Source organism: Triticum aestivum, chromosome 7A (assembly GCF_018294505.1).
Source record: "Triticum aestivum cultivar Chinese Spring chromosome 7A, IWGSC CS RefSeq v2.1, whole genome shotgun sequence".
Classification (NCBI taxonomy): domain Eukaryota; kingdom Viridiplantae; phylum Streptophyta; class Magnoliopsida; order Poales; family Poaceae; genus Triticum; species Triticum aestivum.
In genome coordinates, this window is record NC_057812.1 from 723,945,840 (window position 1) to 723,963,056 (window position 17,217).

Genomic DNA, 17,217 nt, shown 5'->3' on the forward strand with positions numbered 1-17,217 from the left:
CCAGGTATTTGGCCAGGTAGCACCCCTTCATCATATGGATAGGGGTAGTGGCATATGTTGCCAAAATGGCGGATTCAGGCATATTGTTGTAATACTTTGTAAGGTCCTCGAGAATAATCAATAAAGTGGCCGTATGCATCTCCTAGATGCAGAGGCCGGGGGTCATCCTCCTTTTCTAGAAAAATCATATCGGAAATATACTTGTCAAGGCTTTTGTTGCATACATACTCAAAGCAGAGCAACCTTTTCAGTATTTCAGCAAAAACATGCTTTCCACTCTGCTCTACCAATTCCCAACTTGATTCAGCACAGTAACCAATAAGTTGTACTAGATTTTGGTGCCTGATCGCTATAAGATGTCTGACTTCATCCTCGAACGTTTTATCGTCCAGCAGATGTATTTCAAAAAGCTTCTTCATGACAATGATTTTCCCACCCTTAAGAACTCCCTGTGTTTATCAGTTAAACCTCTCTTCATAGTATATACAAGTGTCTTTGATTCATTGCCGTTAATAATATTTGAAAAGTGGAGTAAACAAAATGGTCATACCTTGTAAACCACTCCATATCCACCTCTGCCAAGGTCCGATTCAGTGGAAAAATCACATGTGATGCCTTTCAAATTCTAGAGGAAGAAACATCGGTGTTGCTTTTGGATCTTGTAGCTTGTTCTACAGTTCATCACGTAAGATAGCCATTTCTGGTCACAGAAACCACCGTTTTAGAAAGAAAAGAGCAACTACAGACCCTTCTCGACAGATACTATGATGTGAGTTATTTACGTCTCAACAACTCAAACCACCATGTTAACTTTGATATTTACTAAAAGAAGAGTAGTCATCTACAGAAGGAACCTTGTTAATTCTTAGAAAACACCACGATCCAGCGGATCGATGTGACATGTAATCCCTAGGCATGATCCTGTTGAAAACAAGCTAGCTACTTCTGTGGATATTTGGCTTGATCAATACTACGAATAAACATGGGCATATTTCATCTACTAATATAATTCTCAAGATCTGAGCGTATCAAGATAAAGATCGATCAAAAGGAGTCATGCAGACAGTAACAGTAAGAAGCTGGAGCACTGACCTCGACGACTCATAGCTGCTCAGAAAACATGTACTGTTCAAGTAGAATATCAAGGCGCAGGAAGACTATCAGACTGTCGATCTGCCTTTAAAGGCTACCAATTTAGATCTAGACCAAACGGAGTACACTTGACATTGACACTCAGCCTGGGGTCCGCACACTAATGACGGTAGGTTAGAGAGACCGGTCCAGCCACAGTATCTAGCCATGGTAGATGAGATTCCACAGCATGTGATGTGATGTATGACAGATCCTGCCAATAATATCCGGGGTAGGTGAGCATCAAAACACAAGAGATTTTGGTGACATCCTTTACAATTGCCTGCTAACGTTGTAACCCTGCAGTCAAAATTTCAAGAGTTCAGATCCTGAGTCATAAGGATTCCTAACAGTACATGGAGGGGAACAGCAAATGTAGATTCTTAACAGCAATTGCTCACTTCATCTTACCCATGGTCCATGAAATAGTCTTGCCTGGCCCGGGGTCTGTATGCAGAGCATCTATTGTTCATCCAACTACCCTTTCGGCTTCTCAATCATCTTCATTTCTGCAATGAATGTTCAATGGACCGACACAATGATTCCATTGACCACTTGTCCACATGGCAAACGCCGGGTTCGGGTGCGGGTAATGGTGGCCCAAACCCATGCCCGTCTCGATATTTTTACCCAAATCCGTACCCGCACCTTGGCTTTCAAACTGTTCTCATACGCATACCCGTACCCACACCCGCACCTTGGGTTTCAAACTGTTCTCATACGCGTACCTGGCAGGGTGCAGGTAATTCCCGTGGGTAAAAATACCCATCTCGACCACCTTACCCAATTCAAACTTCACCGGTGAAATAGAAAGTTGAACCATTAGCATTGACAACTAGTAAACATGTGGAAATGGGATCACTTGAAGAAGAGGCTTGCAACGGTGGGTGAAAAAGGGAAATGAAAACTACCTCTAGTCAGTGCCGCCGAAGAAGCTCGCAGTACCGCGTCACGGTGGTGGAAGCAGCTCCGCACTGGGTGGTGGAGGAGGGACGTGTACGGCAGCGTCCCATTGCCACCACATCGCAGCCGTCGCGAGGGGTGTCTGCCAGCTTAGGAGGAAGAAGCGCCTCAAGGAAATGGGCTAGAATGCAACATGCAAGATGGCAACATCGTGGCCCAGTTCGGCAAGTCGAAGGCACCTGGCCATTTTAAGTTCAACAGACAATGGGTACCGACAACCCGCGAAACGGACGGGTAATAACCCTATTAGGGTAAGGGTTTGGGAAAAATAAATACCCGTGTGTTATAAATGAGAAAACTCGTACCATCAGATAAGCCAGATATGGGTACGGGAAGGCAATACCCATAGCCGCGTACCTGCATACCCATATACTAATACCTACTAATACCTGCATACCCATGTATATATGTGTGTATGTGTGTGTGCGTGTGCTCGCGCGCTGAAATGTTGAAGTAAACATACAGAAATATTGTGGATAAATGCGGAAATGCTGAAACATACATGGTGAAGTGTGAATTAGGTAAGGTGGTCAAGATGAGTATTTTTGCCTACGGGTACCCGCACCCGGACAAATATGGGTACCGGGAACAGTTTAAAACCCAAGGTGCGGATATGGGTATAGGTTTAGGCAGAAAATATCAGACAAGAATGGGTTTGGGCGACTACCCGCACCCAAAACCCGGGGTGCCATCTTGATTCCATCCTTTCATCCCAGCCCTGTCCATGCGTTCCTAAGCCAAGCCATTCTTGCATGTATCAGCTCGTCCCTGGCCATGTATTCCGCAGCCACACATGCAATACATCTTCTAATCGTCTAGCATAAATTTGCATACTTTCAAGGGAGAGAGCGCAGGTGACGCAGGTTGTCATTGGGGACTTTGTGAGAACAACTAGACAGAGATAGTCAGATAGACTTCCACACTTTAAAAGCCATTTGAGTGTTAACCCAACCTAGCATGGGTAAGCCAACCGGAGAGAAACAGATCTAGAGTGGTGCCTGCCAGTTGATGATAGAAGCCATGGAGCTCAAGAACACCACCACAACGCTGGTCCAGCGCTTGAGCAGCACCGAAGCTCGGCTGATCCGCGTAGAAGTTCTGGTCCTCTTCAGCACCTTGGCGTGGGTTCTCCTTGAGCTGTTCGGCTCATTCCGCCGGCGGTATAGCCATGGGTTCTTCCGCCTCCTCGTCTGGACAGTGTACACACTGTCCACTGTGCTGGCGCCCTACACCATCGGCCTGCTGCAGGCTGGTCCATTCCGTGACCAGACGTTTGTCCTCTGGGGCACCATCCTCCTCCTGATACAAGTAAACCCTGTCTCCCTCTCTGTCTACAGTATCCAGGATATTGAGCAGAGGAAAAGGATGCTTGTGCAGCAAGTCTTGCAAATCATTCTGGTGCTATGGCTGATCATCAATGGGAGTGGTGGCAACAAGAGTTACAATACTACCATATGGATTTTCTATATCCTGAGCATCATTTTGACATTCAGCAAGTTTGGGAATTTAAGTAAGGCAAGCAAAAAGGGAGGTTTGGTGGCGCATTCTAAAGTGATTGCTGATTACATGCTGGTTGAGCATCAGCTTGCTCCGGTCTTCAATCCATGCACTATGGAAGGGTACAGCTACATATTTCACGGGGAAATGGAATTGACTTCCCTGCTTCCAACCGCGCCTGACTACAGAGTTGTGTTAAAAGAGGTAATCAATTCAGAATACATCACCATTGATTCTGTTTGGCGATGGGTCGAGTCTCACAACTTCAAGCACAAGGAAACTGCGGAAGTTTACAAGGATACTGCGCTCTCCTTCACATTATCCAAACTGTTGAAACGGAGATTCTGTGGCTACCGACTCAGTGAAGCCGGCCTTGAGAAGACACTGCATCTCGTTCTTCATGGGCTCCTCTCCGAGAATGCCAGCTACGTTCGTGCTTTTCGTGTTATCGAGGAGGAGCTGTCATTCATGTATGATTTCTTCTATACAAGGATGGAATTTTACTGGGGGAGGTGGGGCATGTCAGCAGTTGCTACATTGTTTGCTATTGTTTGGAACATCATTTCCGGAGCACTCAGCAGACACTACCATCGTAGTAATTTGGAACAGAGAGTCAATGGAACCGATGTTATTCGTTGGGTTACCATTGTTTTGCTTGCCAGTTTAGCTTTGATAAACTGCACGACAACATTTATATCTCCTTCTAGGATGTTAGTAGTGGATGACATCCGGGAATACATTACCAAGTCACGAACAAAAACTGTAAATGAGAGTCCCACAAGAGAAGGTACTTGGGAAAGAAAGCTTGGGCAGTACTCTCTGTTACTCAACTTCGACTATGATCCATGGAATGCACTGTCTTTTCTGTCACTAGGCTTGCTCGATGCAACAAGAAAGGACAGAAGTCTGACAAGAAGATAAAACTGGCAGATACAGTCATCATCCGCATCCTCTCTCAGTTCAAAAAGAACAACGGCAAGCTAGAAAATGGACAAGCAGCACTTGCTAGAAATCAGCTGGGAAGCCAATTCTCATGGGCCTGCAACTTGCCAACACACATCCACACAATCCTTGTATGGCATATCGCCACAACCATCTCCCGGAACGAGCTGTCGCTGAAGGGCAACGACGACCTCCTTGTTGCCGTGAGACTGTCGGATTACTGTGCCTACTTGGTAGCTTTTGTTCCCGACATGCTGCCTGGTCATGGCTACGACACACGACGCATCTTCGACGCTGTGGTCATGGAGGCTCGGCAGCGCCTTGCCGGATGTGAAACTCTGAGTGGTAGGTATGAGAAGTTGATCACAGGCTTGCATGACGACGATGGTACAATCCTATATAAGGGAGCCGAGCTTGGGAGGCAACTTAGAGATAATGTTCCTGATCAAGGACAGCGTTGGAAGGTGCTGGCTGACTTTTGGGCAGAGTTCATACTCTTCCTGGCGCCATCGGACAATGCGGACATCCATGCAGAGATGCTGGCCACCGGCGGGGAGCTCATGACCCATCTTTGGCACTTCTCACTCATGCTGGTATTCTGGGGCGGCCCTCTTCCTCCTCTGGGATAGACCATCTGGGAGGGTTTAATGGTACCACTGCACAAGAGTCTGTGGTTTGATTTTGCGGTCTGAAGCTTATGCTATCTTTCGTCTGCTTGTGTAATTGGTTCACTCTGTTTGTTCATCCTATAAAAAGTTTGGAATTTCAGGAGTCCACGTGTTCGTCCTGTTTAATGATTGAGTTATATTGCGAAGTTTATGCTATCTTCTACTACTAATATGCTTGAAGATTGACCACAACTTTGGTCTGTAATAGAGCTGTAGACTCTTGTTCTTTTCAGTTTGTAATATATATACTCCAAGAATTTGAAACTGCTGGGTGGTTTCATCATTCCCTGTTCTGTTTATTTCACAACAAGTGACGTATGTTAGATGAGACCAGCCTTTTAGGACCCGGGAGTCTGGACTCCCTCTTATCATAACCATCCATGTACAATAGGAAACGTTGAGATCTGTGCCATGTCTAGAAACGCCAGTTGGATTAGCAGCCCCATACTTTTGTAATGCCGCAATTTTACCAGTGTTTCGAGCGCCACGTATCATGCATGCGCTCTAGTGGATCACTAGGTCCCAAGAGCATCGTAGCCACCTACTGTTGGTAGGCTGTGTAGCTGCCATTGACAGATGTGACCAATCATCCTTAGCTCCATCTCTCTCTCTCTACTCATTGTCACCTCTCTCTCAGCTAGATGACAGATGTGATCACTATACGACTAGCCATAGTGAGAGTAACTTCAGCAGTAACATCGAGTCCAACTCAGCAAATTTGCTTTTGTGGTAGTGAGTTAATGAGAAGAGAGGTAGTAGTAGTACTTAGCTAGTTACTGTAACATCACATGTCACAATGCAATATGAGTCTATAACCTAATAAATGAAGCTATGCATGTTACCACACTTATGTTACTACCCACTATGAAGGTAGTAACATAGTCTAGGAATACGTGTATGTTACTAATGTATGTTACTCTCCATTGTGGTTAGTCTAAAAAACACATGCATAGCCACGCCTTTTAGTCAGACTTTGAGAGAGCTTTTTTCTATTATTTTTAGTGAAAGAGAGCTTGTGAGAGACCCGAGAGAGACTGTGTTGTGCTTGAGCATGCATATGAGAAACAGTGACCACTGTGCAGCCTGTGCATACATGTCAGACACTTTAATAGGATACACAGAGCGCATGCATACCCCTATAACCTGCTGCCTACCCCTATAGGCTACTTGTTCTATAATTAAAACAGTCAAATGCCTAGACAAGCATGCAACAGCTGCAAATGTTCTGCGATTGCACATAACACTGCACGAATCTCAAGTGCGCCAGACGGTAGGATAACCGGGGGTCGGGACCCCCGGGAGCTACAACAACTTTTCGATGTTAGATTTGTGTGCTATCTGTGTAAAAGCAGCGCAGAGTTGTTTGTTCTGGGAAGTATGAATAGATATTTGGGTAAAATCTGCACCTTGATATGTGGAGAGAAGATTTAATCCACAGCTGCAGACCCCTGCTATTAGAGTTGTGCTTGAATACTTAGTCGACTTTCAGTTGTAAAGCCATGATTTGGCTAATTCGAGCTATTCTCTATCAATGGTACGAACCCCATGGGACGAGGTGCTAGTTGCCAGCTCCACACCCGGTTAACGTGAATGGAGTTTTCATCAATGAGCTAATCAAATCAAGTTTATTTAGTTAGGATCTCGATCGATCCCCAGTCATTTCATACAGCTAGCTAGCTAGGTCTGTCATGTCTTGTTTAATCATGTGTGTGAGGCAGAAAGTGCAGAAGAACTGCACTGCAGTTATTGTTGGTGACCTCACCTCAAATGTTGTTTGGTTGGCTCTTCTCTGCATCCCAGTCCGAACTGCAAGTTGGCTGTCACGGAAGTCTGTCAAGAACGGTCGTCGGATTAACTGAGTTTCTGTTAGCCGTCCATTAAAAACTTTCTAGCAAAATAACACCTGGGAAGCACGAGCATAAGCATGTTGTTCAGCAAAGAGATTCCACCATACACCTAAAAATGCCTAATTCAAAAATGGCAAATGCTACATTTTGCACGCACAGGCAGATGCATGTGAGGTAAGACTTGCAACATATTTTGCATGAAGTCAGCCTGAAGACTAATAGAATTTGGTTTGAGTATGTTGCAACCATTTCAATTTGTGTGAGGCTGCCGCTCCAATTCACAAAAATGTGCTATGCTATGAATCCATAAATTTGATCCAAATCCGTCACTTCCATCGCACAAATTCAGAGTAACAGCAGGTCAAAAAGATAGTGTACGATTACCGAAAAGGATTTTCCCCGCTTTGTATTTCAAAGCAACCAACACCGAGTACAGATATCGCTGTGGCGAGCAGCACAACACATCAAAGAAAAACAAAAAAAACAAAATGCCAACCACGGCAGCTCGGCAAAGCGCGGATGACCCGCCACCGCGGCGCCCACCGGATACAAATCACCACAGACCGAGGCTCTGATCCGCCGCGTACCAAGCAGCACCTCCAAGAAGGGATGTGACACCGACGATGCTGCTGCCCGGACAAGTCCTCGGGTTCCCCGGGCACGCGGAGGGAGGTGGGGCTGTATACCACCGACACCCTCCAGGGAGGAATGGTGGCACCGGCAGGTGTCATCGTGTCGGGGCCGAAGCAGGCAGGGATTTCTCCTGCATTCCAACCCCAACCGCCCAACCGGACGGAACCGACCCGCCAAACCGTCGCCCACCACCATGCGCCAACGCAGTAGCGCCGCCACCCCACGCCACCTCACTACGAACACCACCACGAGGCCAAAAGGACCGGAGAGAAGCTCACCACGACGGGAGCAGCAACAGCGACGCCGAGCGGGAGGGAACCACCTCCACCGCCGTCGTGCGGGAGGCCCGTGCCTCCGGCACCGTCGCGGTAGTTGTCCGGACGCGGCAGCGGGGCATGCCGGGCCACCCCTGGCCTAGCCAGGCCGAAGCGGGCCCATTAAGCCCCGCCAACCGCGATGCAGCAGGCCGGCGTCAGCACCGCCGACACCCAGACACTCGTCGCATCTCCCACGCGTCCCAGAAGCCACGCCGGAGACCATCCCCGCCGTCGGCCCGCCCAGGCCCAGATGGGGCCCGAAGGGCCCAGTTCTGGGCCGAGCAGACGACGCCAGATCCTGCCGCCGCGCCGCCCCGCAAGATCCCGGACATCACGAGGAGTTCCGGAATGGTCCAGAGGTAAAGATTTATATATGGGAAGTCCTGTTTTGGTCACCGGAAAAGTTTCGGGTGCTATCGGTAACGTACCGGGACCACCGGGAGGGTCTCGGGGGTCCACCAAGTGGGGCTACCTGCCCCAGAGGGCTGCGTGGGCCAAGTGTGAGAGGGGACCAGTCCCAGGTGGGCTGGTGCACCCCCCACCAGGGCCCAAGGCGAAGAGAGAAGGGAAAAGGGGGAAACCCTAGGCTCAGATGGGCCTAAGGCCCACCTAGTGGTGCGCCCCCCTTCTCTCCCCCCTTGGTCGCCCCCTAGATGGGATCTAGGGCTAGCCGCCACCCCTAGGGGTGGAAGCCTAGGTGGGGGCGCAGCCCCTCCCTTTCCCCTATATATAGTGGGGTTTTTGGGCTGCCATACACACGAGAACATCTCCTTCTTGGCGCAGCCCTACCCTTCTCCCTCCTCGTCTCTTGCGGTGCTTGGCGAAGCCCTGCTGGAGTACCACGCTCCTCCACTACCACCACGCCATCGTGCTGCTGCTGGACGGAGTCTTCCCCAACCTCTCCCTCTCTCCTTGCTGGATCAAGGCATGGGAGACGTCACCGGGCTGCATGTGTGTTGAACGCGGAGGTGCCGTCCGTTCGGCGCTAGGATCATCGGTGATTTGGATCACGGCGAGTACGACTCCATCAACCCCGTTCACTTGAACGCTTCCGCTTAGCGATCTACAAGGGTATGTAGATGCACTCTCCTTCCCTCATTGCTAGATTACTCCATAGATTGATCTTGGTGATGCGTAGAAAATTTTGAATTTCTGCTACGTTACCCAACAATTCATGGATAGAACTGATCATAAACCCACAATTCATTAGATCCCAACAAACACACCGCAAAAATTCATTACATCAAATAGATCTTCAAGAACATCGAGGAGAACATTGTATTGAAGATCAAAAAAAGAGAAGAAGTCATCTAGCTACTAGCTACGGACCCGAGGTCTGTGGTAAACTACTCACGCGTCATTGGAGGGGCAACAAGGATGATGAAGAACCCCTGCGTGATCGTTGCCCCCTCCGACAGAGTGCCAGAAAAGGCCTCTAGATTGGATCTCATGGTTCTGGAAACTTGTGACGGCAGAAACTGTATTTCCTCAACTCCCCTAGGTTTCTTTGGATTTTAGAGTATTTATAGAGGTGGATATCAGTGGAGAAGCTTCCCGTGGGCTCCACTACCCACCAGGGCGCACCCTGGTACCTAGTGGGCCCCACGGGCATCCTCAAATTTTCTACTTTGGCTCCCTGGGTGTCTTCTGGGTAGAAAAAAAATCTCCAAAAAGTTTAGTGGCATTTGGACTCCATTTGGTATTGATATTCCGCAAAGTGAAAAACAAGCAAATAACAGCAACTAGCACTGTGCACTATGTCAATAGGTTAGTCCCAAAAATGATATAAAGTTGTTAGTAAATGAATATAAAACATTCAAGATTGATATTATAAGAGCATGGAACAATCAAAAATTATAGATACGTTGGAAACGTATCAGCCACGAGGAGATTCCCCACGGACATGCTGACACCCTAGACATAGTGCCGGATAATCTGTAATCAAGGGAGAAGAATGTACATGATAGTTGTGGACCATCCGCGGACAAACCACCTATACCCGTTGTCATATCCCCGAAGTGCGGAAAATGAATATGTATAAGCCTGGCGAACGGTATCTATCAAACTCTATGTTGAAGACCCTCTCGATCGGTCTTCAAGTTCTGCATGCCAATGTGGTAGGTAAATCAAAAGAAGGTCAACATGGATACACGACCAAGGTCATAGAAGGTTATAGTTTCATCCAGGAGTTTCTGGCCGACAAAATTGATCTGGCCTTTAATGAGGTCATTCATGCAAATATCTTCTCTGTCAGCACAGTCTCCCTAGATTTAATGATGATTTGGGTACTTCATCGAGCTATAGACCCCCTACTCCTGATTGGTAAAGTGTCCTTACCAAATCCTTTTACATGCACTGCCACAACCTAGAAACCACAGATAGCCAGGAGGTTATCTAGGACTACCTGTTCCCGTTCTTTATTGTCAATCATCCACCACTAGTAGAAAACATGGCTTTGGTTCTGGCCAGATCAGATCAATAGTCCCGGTCGTGTTACAAACCGGGGCTAATGTGAGTATCGTCCCGGTTCGAGCGGCTAGGATGCCGGCTGAGCCTCGGCATGCATCAGTCCCGGTTCGACTGGGACCTTTAGTCCCGGTTCCAAACACCAACCGGGACTAAAGGCCCTCGCACTTTGGGTGCGTAGGAGCATGCCAAGTGGTGCGTCCAGCCACCGCCATATGTTGCGTGCCGGACGCTCACTCTAGATTCCATTTTTATTATTTTTCTGTGTACGCTTTCGAATTTTGGACGGACTTTTTTTTCTATAGCATTTCAGTTCTTGTCAGGTCTTAGACAAAAAAATCCTTTGCTTCCCAAACACAGCTGGGCTTCACGGAAAAGTAAAAAAAATGTGCTTCCACGAGCTTAGCTTCCACGAGAAGCACATTCTTGGAAAAGAAAAAAAATGCTACGAGGTGTGCTTCTCGGAAAGGAAATCAAATGTGCTTTCACGAGAAGCACATATTTCCTTCTCGTGGAGACATGAATTTGCTTCTGTGAGTGTGCTTCTCGATAAGAAAAATAAATACAAGCTTCGCTTCTCATGGAAGAACAGATTGCTTCCACAAGAAGCACAACCGTGCTTCCCACTCCAGTATTTTTCAGGTTTTTTCATGAAAAAAAGTTTATCAAACCTTTTAAAATGGGATATAATTTGGAAGATCTTGACACGAAAAATCAAATGGTGAAAATAATTTTGGATTTAAACGCATGATTCAAGAGATAAAACATTTTGAATAAACAAATTTATGAAAAAAAGGAAAGAACTACCAGGTTGCAGTGCGCGAGTTGACAGCGCCTGAGAAGATGGAAGTGGCCTTTAAGCGGGTAACCCTTAATAGTGATTTTGGTAGGTCTCTAACCGCAAGAGTTATGTCTCCCGCTTCACGCAAGACTAGTTTCTGAGTCGATTAAAGTGCCCCGTAGGTGCACACGCGTATTGGATGGCGCAGTATCATGTTTCTTGGTCAGTCATTCGTTCAGCCTGTTCGTTGCTACATTTGTTCGGTTTTTATCTTGTTTTTTGTTTTCTTTTCTCTCTCTTTGGTTTTCTAATTCTTTCTTGGTTTTCTTTGCTATACTATGTTTTTTTTGCCTTTTTTGTTCTTCTTTTCTGCCTTTTTTTGTTTTCATCCTCTTTTTCTTTTCTTTCCTTTTTTGCCAACACCCAGACGGGTACGCAGCAGGCCAACACCCATACCCAGTCTGCTGCACTAAGCACTTGGATTATATCCTTTGCTGTAGGTCTTTTCTCCATAGCAGGGTCCACACATGCTATGGCTATGACGATGCATAGTTCTACTTGTTGGCTATATTTTTCCATTGATATATACTTCGATGTTGATTTGAATTTGTTCCTCCAACTTCTAAATACCTACAAGTTTGCAACGGTAAAGCTAAAATGATGATATAGATGCAAAGGTTAGAATAGTTCATCTTAGATTCTCTATGAAATGCTGACAAGATGTAGCAGTACTGTGGGGGCTGTACAACCTGTGATAATCTCTGTGATTATAACACCCAGACTGAAGATATCTGCCTTGCTTGAGATTACACCTTGAAGTAAGTATTCTGGTGCCATATATTCACTGCAACATAATAAAATATAAGAAGTACTGCGAATGTAAAAAAAGAGATGCAAAGTACATGAAGAAAGAAAAACCACAAAGGTATAAGAGCCATAGCTTACTGTTTCCTGCAGGATTATCAGTGAAGATTCGCATTTGCTGCACACCAAAGAGACTCGACAAACCAAAATCCGCGATTTTCGGCATCATCATAAAGTCCATCAATATATTTCTGGCTTAAGGTCCAGATGAAGGATACGGTATTCTTCCTGAAGGAAACACAAACCACTGCAAATTGCCTTGATTATCTCGTATCTCATATTCCACTCAAGGTCCAGAGATTCATCTGTATAAATTGCACTGTTCAAGATATCTTTCGATATTCCGATAAATCGGCCGATTTATCGCTTACCAGTGTCTGACCGATAAGATATATCGGCCGATAAATCAACCAATATGATGATAAACCAGCCGATATGCCGATAAACTGGCCGATTTACCCCGTATCATGGGTCGACCGATAAGTTCTCGATAAGCGATATCCCCAACATTGATAAATTGGTAACAAAATTTTAGGTAGAACAGAGGAAATTCTATACCTGTTCACTGATTACACTTTTGGTACAACTGAACTTAGTTTCGAGTGGCATGACTTTTCTAAAAAGTCATTTTCCATATGCATTTATTTTCCTTTCCATATATAACAGACTTCCTTTTATATGTGTGTGTTTGTGTGTGTGCGGGAAATGATACGCAGGACTAGTTTCACTTGATGCAGTGCTCGGTAGCTATAGCACCTGGTTAGACTAGTAGCTGACAAAATATTGCTTGAGTGATGTTCTGAGTAAACTTCACAAATGAATACAAATAAAATATATAAACTATGTATAATGTTTGGTCATCATACCGGAAATATGCCCTCCCCCGCGCCTCAGCCTCCCCTCCCCCGCGCCGCCCCTAGTGGGCGTCTCGGGGGCAACTCCCCCCGCGCCGGAGTAGCCCCTCTCCCTCCCCTCTTCCCCTCGCCGCCGCACGAGGCTGCCGCCGGGCAAGGCCCATGGCGCAGCCAGGGACTACGGCGGCGGGGCATGCGCTGCTCTGGTTCACATCGGAGGGTCTTGGATCTGGGCGGCGGCCCCCGGCGAGGCCCCTTGTCACCTGCGGTGAGCAGTGGGGTAGGCGCGGGTGCCGGCGATCTGGTCGGGTGGCCGGTGGATCTTCGGTGGGCTGGGACCTCGCATGGCTGCCCTGGTGGCTGGCGGCGTCAGATCTGGCTGCTGGCCATCTTCCCCTGCTCGATGCGTTTCACCCTCGACGGTCCCTGGCTGTGCAGGCGTCTGGCCTGCCTCTGGGTTGCGGGTGATTCTGGTGGTCGGGATCCAGATTAGGGGAAACCCCTGGTCGGCTCCAGCTGGCCACGGCGATGACGACGTCTGCGGGCGCCGATTTCTTCATGGAGACGCCGGTCGAGGTCTGCCCTTCCACACCCCACCACCTTGCTTCTCGGGTGAAAACCTAACTCCGATGGGCGGCGGCGGCGGCATCCTTGACGTCGTGACCTTCTTGAAGGCGTCGCCTTGAGGGCAGTGTGGTGGCGGGCTCAGTATGGGGTCGGTGACAGCAGCCGAGGATCAAGGGACCAGTGGGCGCCTTTTTTGGTGGAGCGGTGCTTCATCCTACACATTGATGACGGCGGATCTCAGCGGCGTGGTGCAGTGGAGACTCGGCGCCCGATGCGCGGTGATGGACTCGCGCAGGTGGAGGCAGTTGTCTGGCGTCATGGTGGCGTCGATGGCAGAGTGGCCTGACAAGGTAGAAGCCTCAATATCTGCTCTGAAGACGGACCCGTGGAAGATGGCGGCGACGACACATGTGAGTGCGTCAGACCAGTTTATGCCCCAAACCCGGTATGTGGCTCGGATGGGGCTTCTGGCTTTTGATGATAGGCTTAGGTGAGTGGTCCGGGTATTTGGCCCAGGTAGCACCCCTTCATCATATGGATAGGGGTAGTGGCATATGTTGCCAAAATGGCGGATTCAGGCATATTGTTGTAATACTTTGTAAGGTCCTCGAGAATAATCAATAAAGTGGCCGTATGCATCTCCTAGATGCAGAAGCCGGGGGTCATCCTCCTTTTCTAGAAAAATCATATCGGAAATATACTTGTCAAGGCTTTTGTTGCATACATACTCAAAGCAGAGCAACCTTTTCAGTATTTCAGCAAAAACATGCTTTCCACTCTGCTCTACCAATTCCCAACTTGATTCAGCACAGTAACCAATAAGTTGTACTAGATTTTGGTGCCTGATCGCTATAAGATGTCTGACTTCATCCTCGAACGTTTTATCGTCCAGCAGATGTATTTCAAAAAGCTTCTTCATGACAATGATTTTCCCACCCTTAAGAACTCCCTGTGTTTATCAGTTAAACCTCTCTTCATAGTATATACAAGTGTCTTTGATTCATTGCCGTTAATAATATTTGAAAAGTGGAGTAAACAAAATGGTCATACCTTGTAAACCACTCCATATCCACCTCTGCCAAGGTCCGATTCAGTGGAAAAATCACATGTGATGCCTTTCAAATTCTAGAGGAAGAAACATCGGTGTTGCTTTTGGATCTTGTAGCTTGTTCTACAGTTCATCACGTAAGATAGCCATTTCTGGTCACAGAAACCACCGTTTTAGAAAGAAAAGAGCAACTACAGACCCTTCTCGACAGATACTATGATGTGAGTTATTTACGTCTCAACAACTCAAACCACCATGTTAACTTTGATATTTACTAAAAGAAGAGTAGTCATCTACAGAAGGAACCTTGTTAATTCTTAGAAAACACCACGATCCAGCGGATCGATGTGACATGTAATCCCTAGGCATGATCCTGTTGAAAACAAGCTAGCTACTTCTGTGGATATTTGGCTTGATCAATACTACGAATAAACATGGGCATATTTCATCTACTACATGTCAGCAGTTGCTACATTGTTTGCTATTGTTTGGAACATCATTTCCGGAGCACTCAGCAGACACTACCATCGTAGTAATTTGGAACAGAGAGTCAATGGAACCGATGTTATTCGTTGGGTTACCATTGTTTTGCTTGCCAGTTTAGCTTTGATAAACTGCACGACAACATTTATATCTCCTTCTAGGATGTTAGTAGTGGATGACATCCGGGAATACATTACCAAGTCACGAACAAAAACTGTAAATGAGAGTCCCACAAGAGAATGTACTTGGGAAAGAAAGCTTGGGCAGTACTCTCTGTTACTCAACTTCGACTATGATCCATGGAATGCACTGTCTTTTCTGTCACTAGGCTTGCTCGATGCAACAAGAAAAGGACAGAAGTCTGACAAGAAGATAAAACTGGCAGATACAGTCATCATCCACATCCTCTCTCAGTTCAAAAAGAACAACGGCAAGCTAGAAAATGGACAAGCAGCACTTGCCAGAAATCAGCTGGGAAGCCAATTCTCATGGGCCTGCAACTTGCCAACACACATCCACACAATCCTTGTATGGCATATCGCCACAACCATCTCCCGGAACGAGCTGTCGCTGAAGGGCAACGACGACCTCCTTGTTGCCGTGAGACTGTCGGATTACTGTGCCTACTTGGTAGCTTTTGTTCCCGACATGCTGCCTGGTCATGGCTACGACACACGACGCATCTTCGACGCTGTGGTCATGGAGGCTCGGCAGCGCCTTGCCGGATGTGAAACTCTGAGTGGTAGGTATGAGAAGTTGATCACAGGCTTGCATGACGACGATAGTACAATCCTATATAAGGGAGCCGAGCTTGGGAGGCAACTTAGAGATAATGTTCCTGATCAAGGACAGCGTTGGAAGGTGCTGGCTGACTTTTGGGCAGAGTTCATACTCTTCCTGGCGCCATCGGACAATGCGGACATCCATGCAGAGATGCTGGCCACCGGCGGGGAGCTCATGACCCATCTCTGGGCACTTCTCACTCATGCTGGTATTCTGGGGCGGCCCTCTTCCTCCTCTGGGATAGACCATCTGGGAGGGTTTAATGGTACCACTGCACAAGAGTCTGTGGTTTGATTTTGCGGTCTGAAGCTTATGCTATCTTTCGTCTGCTTGTGTAATTGGTTCACTCTGTTTGTTCATCCTATAAAAAGTTTGGAATTTCAGGAGTCCACGTGTTCGTCCTGTTTAATGATTGAGTTATATTGCGAAGTTTATGCTATCTTCTACTACTAATATGCTTGAAGATTGACCACAACTTTGGTCTGTAATAGAGCTGTAGACTCTTGTTCTTTTCAGTTTGTAATATATATACTCCAAGAATTTGAAACTGCTGGGTGGTTTCATCATCCCTGTTCTGTTTATTTCACAACAAGTGACGTATGTTAGATGAGACCAGCCTTTTAGGACCCGGGAGTCTGGACTCCCTCTTATCATAAGCATCCATGTACAATAGGAAACGTTGAGATCTGTGCCATGTCTAGAAACGCCAGTTGGATTAGCAGCCCCATACTTTTGTAATGCCGCAATTTTACCAGGGTTTCGAGCGCCACGTATCATGCATGCGCTCTAGTGGATCACTAGGTCCCAAGAGCATCGTAGCCACCTACTGTTGGTAGGCTGTGTAGCTGCCATTGACAGATGTGACCAATCATCCTTAGCTCCATCTCTCTCTCTCTACTCATTGTCACCTCTCTCTCAGCTAGATGACAGATGTGATCACTATACGACTAGCCATAGTGAGAGTAACTTCAGCAGTAACATCGAGTCCAACTCAGCAAATTTGCTTTTGTGGCAGTGAGTTAATGAGAAGAGAGGTAGTAGTAGTAACTTAGCTAGTTACTGTAACATCACATGTCACAATGCAATATGAGTCTATAACCTAATAAATGAAGCTATGCATGTTACCACACTTATGTTACTACCCACTATGAAGGTAGTAACATAGTCTAGGAATACGTGTATGTTACTAATGTATGTTACTCTCCATTGTGGTTAGTCTAAAAAACACATGCATAGCCACGCCTTTTAGTCAGACTTTGAGAGAGCTTTTTTCTATTATTTTTAGTGAGAGAGAGCTTGTGAGAGACCCGAGAGAGACTGTGTTGTGCTTGAGCATGCATATGAGAAACAGTGACCACTGTGCAGCCTGTGCA

At 46.9% G+C, this 17,217-nt stretch overlaps 1 protein-coding gene and 1 long non-coding RNA gene across 5 annotated transcripts in view; one reads left to right on the forward strand and one right to left on the reverse strand.

The window, feature by feature from the left end:
• Positions 1 to 114: 114 nt before the first annotated feature.
• Positions 115 to 17,217, reverse strand: part of LOC123149719 (uncharacterized) — a 73,796-nt gene continuing 56,693 nt past the window's right edge. For all 4 annotated transcript variants that reach the window (XR_006474820.1, XR_006474821.1, XR_006474819.1 and 1 more), the window contains 4 exons: positions 11,995 to 12,089; positions 1,543 to 2,273; positions 1,093 to 1,431; positions 115 to 700 (listed from right to left, as the gene is read on the reverse strand). This is a non-coding gene — a long non-coding RNA (uncharacterized lncRNA). The remainder of the gene's footprint in view (positions 701 to 1,092; positions 1,432 to 1,542; positions 2,274 to 11,994; positions 12,090 to 17,217) is intronic.
• Positions 2,956 to 16,385, forward strand: LOC123149718 (uncharacterized). The gene is made up of 2 exons (XM_044569429.1): positions 2,956 to 4,110; positions 15,035 to 16,385. Exons 1-2 carry the CDS (start codon positions 3,103 to 3,105, stop codon positions 16,136 to 16,138), a joined length of 2,112 nt encoding a protein of 703 aa, XP_044425364.1. The 5' UTR covers positions 2,956 to 3,102; the 3' UTR covers positions 16,139 to 16,385.